This window comes from Pterocles gutturalis, unplaced genomic scaffold, assembly GCF_000699245.1.
Source record: "Pterocles gutturalis isolate BGI_N339 unplaced genomic scaffold, ASM69924v1 scaffold21291, whole genome shotgun sequence".
Lineage (NCBI taxonomy): Eukaryota > Metazoa > Chordata > Aves > Pterocliformes > Pteroclidae > Pterocles > Pterocles gutturalis.
The window spans coordinates 14,922-16,913 of NW_010098435.1; the positions used below are offsets into that span (position 1 = coordinate 14,922).

The 1,992-nt window shown below is 54.6% G+C and overlaps 1 protein-coding gene across 1 annotated transcript in view; it reads right to left on the reverse strand.

Annotated features, from left to right (window-relative positions):
• Window positions 1-216: 216 nt before the first annotated feature.
• Window positions 217-1,992, reverse strand: part of LOC104461408 (adenylate kinase 4, mitochondrial-like) — a gene marked incomplete at its 5' end in the record, with an annotated part of 6,146 nt that continues 4,370 nt past the window's right edge. The window contains 3 exons of the mRNA XM_010073006.1: window positions 217-331; window positions 1,083-1,201; window positions 1,774-1,946. Coding sequence (XP_010071308.1) covers window positions 217-331; window positions 1,083-1,201; window positions 1,774-1,946 — 407 coding nt within the window. The remainder of the gene's footprint in view (window positions 332-1,082; window positions 1,202-1,773; window positions 1,947-1,992) is intronic.

The following is a 1,992-nucleotide window of genomic DNA, read 5'->3' on the forward strand; positions in this document are numbered from 1 at the left end:
CAGCCTCAAAAGAGAAAAAAAAAATTCTAGCAGACCAGACCTTATGAACAAAGATCTTTTCGCCCTGATACTGGCTATAACCGTGCATCCACCGATGTCATCCAGCACACCCAGGGAAGGGGTTTTAGGTACCACACCATCGCCTAATCCAAGCACAACCCTGCAGAGAAACCAAATCCGTGATCGAGTTCACTCTCGGTCCTCAACACAAGCTGTTTAGTTCTCCTTGTCCGAAAGAATGGGTGGGATCTTGCTGGAAAGCAGGGTGTACACGTATGGCCAGATCTTGTTGGTCTCTGTCCCCGAGAAGGAGTGAAGGATGCCTCTGCTCCTGGAAGAGGGATGGGAGGAGAGGTCAGCACCAGCCCATCCTGAGGACACGGCTATCAGCGGTCAGGCTGGCCGTCGGCAGGGGATGCTGGAAGGTCACCAGTGGTTTTTTGGATGAGAGGAGGGGGATGAAGAGCTGTAAACCAGCAGGATTTATTCATGTGCTTAAGCAAATGGGAAATTCAGGGCCTCAGTTCTTCCCCCCTTCCCTGCAAGGGCACTTTTGGCCCCCCATGGAGAACTTCTGCCTCTAAAAACACTCTTAGGCACTCACCCCCTTCCAGCAGTGGCTTGCTGACCCCCTCCCTGGCAATCCATCTATTCCCAACTCAGTCTGGGCAGGGTCTGAAGCGTCTCAGAGCTTCTCCATCCCTTCTGCTGGAGTTCCATAGCGCTGATGGGCAGCACCTCTGCAAAGCAAAGGGATTTCCCACCCTACGCAGTGGAGCTCAGGGGGTCAGAAGGGATTTGCAAGCGCCGTTTGCCACACCGAAAAAATCATTTATGGAGCCCGGCAAGACCAACAGGAGCTGGGAGTTTCTTTACGTCACCTTCCACCCTCCAAACAGGGATGGGGCTTGGCTGCAATGAAGGGCTGGACTTTGTGCCGCTGAGCGCAGTGATCTGCCCCCCAAAGCCTGTCGGGGGTCGTGTTGGGATGTTGGGATGGGGATGTGGGACCAGCTGGTGGAAACAGCACTCGTGGCTGTTTTTACAGGCACACCGTGATTTATTCGCGGAGTCCAACTCACTTGTACAACTCTATCACTGGCTTTGCAGCATCTTTGTATTTTCTGAGCCTAGCAGCGACAGCCTCGGGTTTGTCGTCCTCACGCTGGACCAGTGGCTCGCCTGTCAGGTCATCGACGCCCTGTGGGAAGGCAAACAAAAAACCGCCAGTCCCATCGCCCACACTGCAGCTCCCTGCCATGCACCCACTGCCAAATGCCGCATCCTGCTCTGCAGCGACCAAGCATCCTTTGAGGGCATTCAACATAAATCCCATTTTCATAGAATCCCAGAATGGTTTGGGTTGGAAGGGATCTTAAAGCCCATTGAGTCTCACCCTGTGCCATGGGCAGGGACACCTCCCACTAGCCCAGGTTGCCCAAAGCCTCATCCAGCCTGGCCTTGAACCCCTCCAGGGATGGGGCATCCACAGCTTCTCTGGGCAACCTATTCCAGTGCCTCCCCACCCCCACAGGGAAAAAATTCTCCCTAATATCCCATCTCAATCTCCCCTCTTTCAGCTTAATTTTCCCAATTAACATGCAGCACAACTCCTTCAGGCTGGCTCCCACGGGCAAAGCCCTCCGGTGCTCAGTGCTTATGACCTGAGATTTCTTCTCTAACGCTTTTTTTATTATTTCACCTCATGCAGAGAAAAGTTTCTCTTATCTTTTCCTTCCCAGGCACCCTCATGGTGATGCTCCGGGCTCTCACCTGGACCTGGGGAGGATTGAAGTCCATGTTGTACACCCTTCCGCTGGCCGGGTGGACCCAGCGGGCGCTCAGCCGATCCTTCAGCGTCTCGAAAGGGATGTTCAAGCTGATCACCAGGTCCAGCTCACAGATCCTGTCCAGCGCCTCGGCTTGCCCCAGCGTCCGAGGGAAACCTGCGCAGGGACCGCGACAGAAAGGGGCTGTGATGAGAGGCAGGGA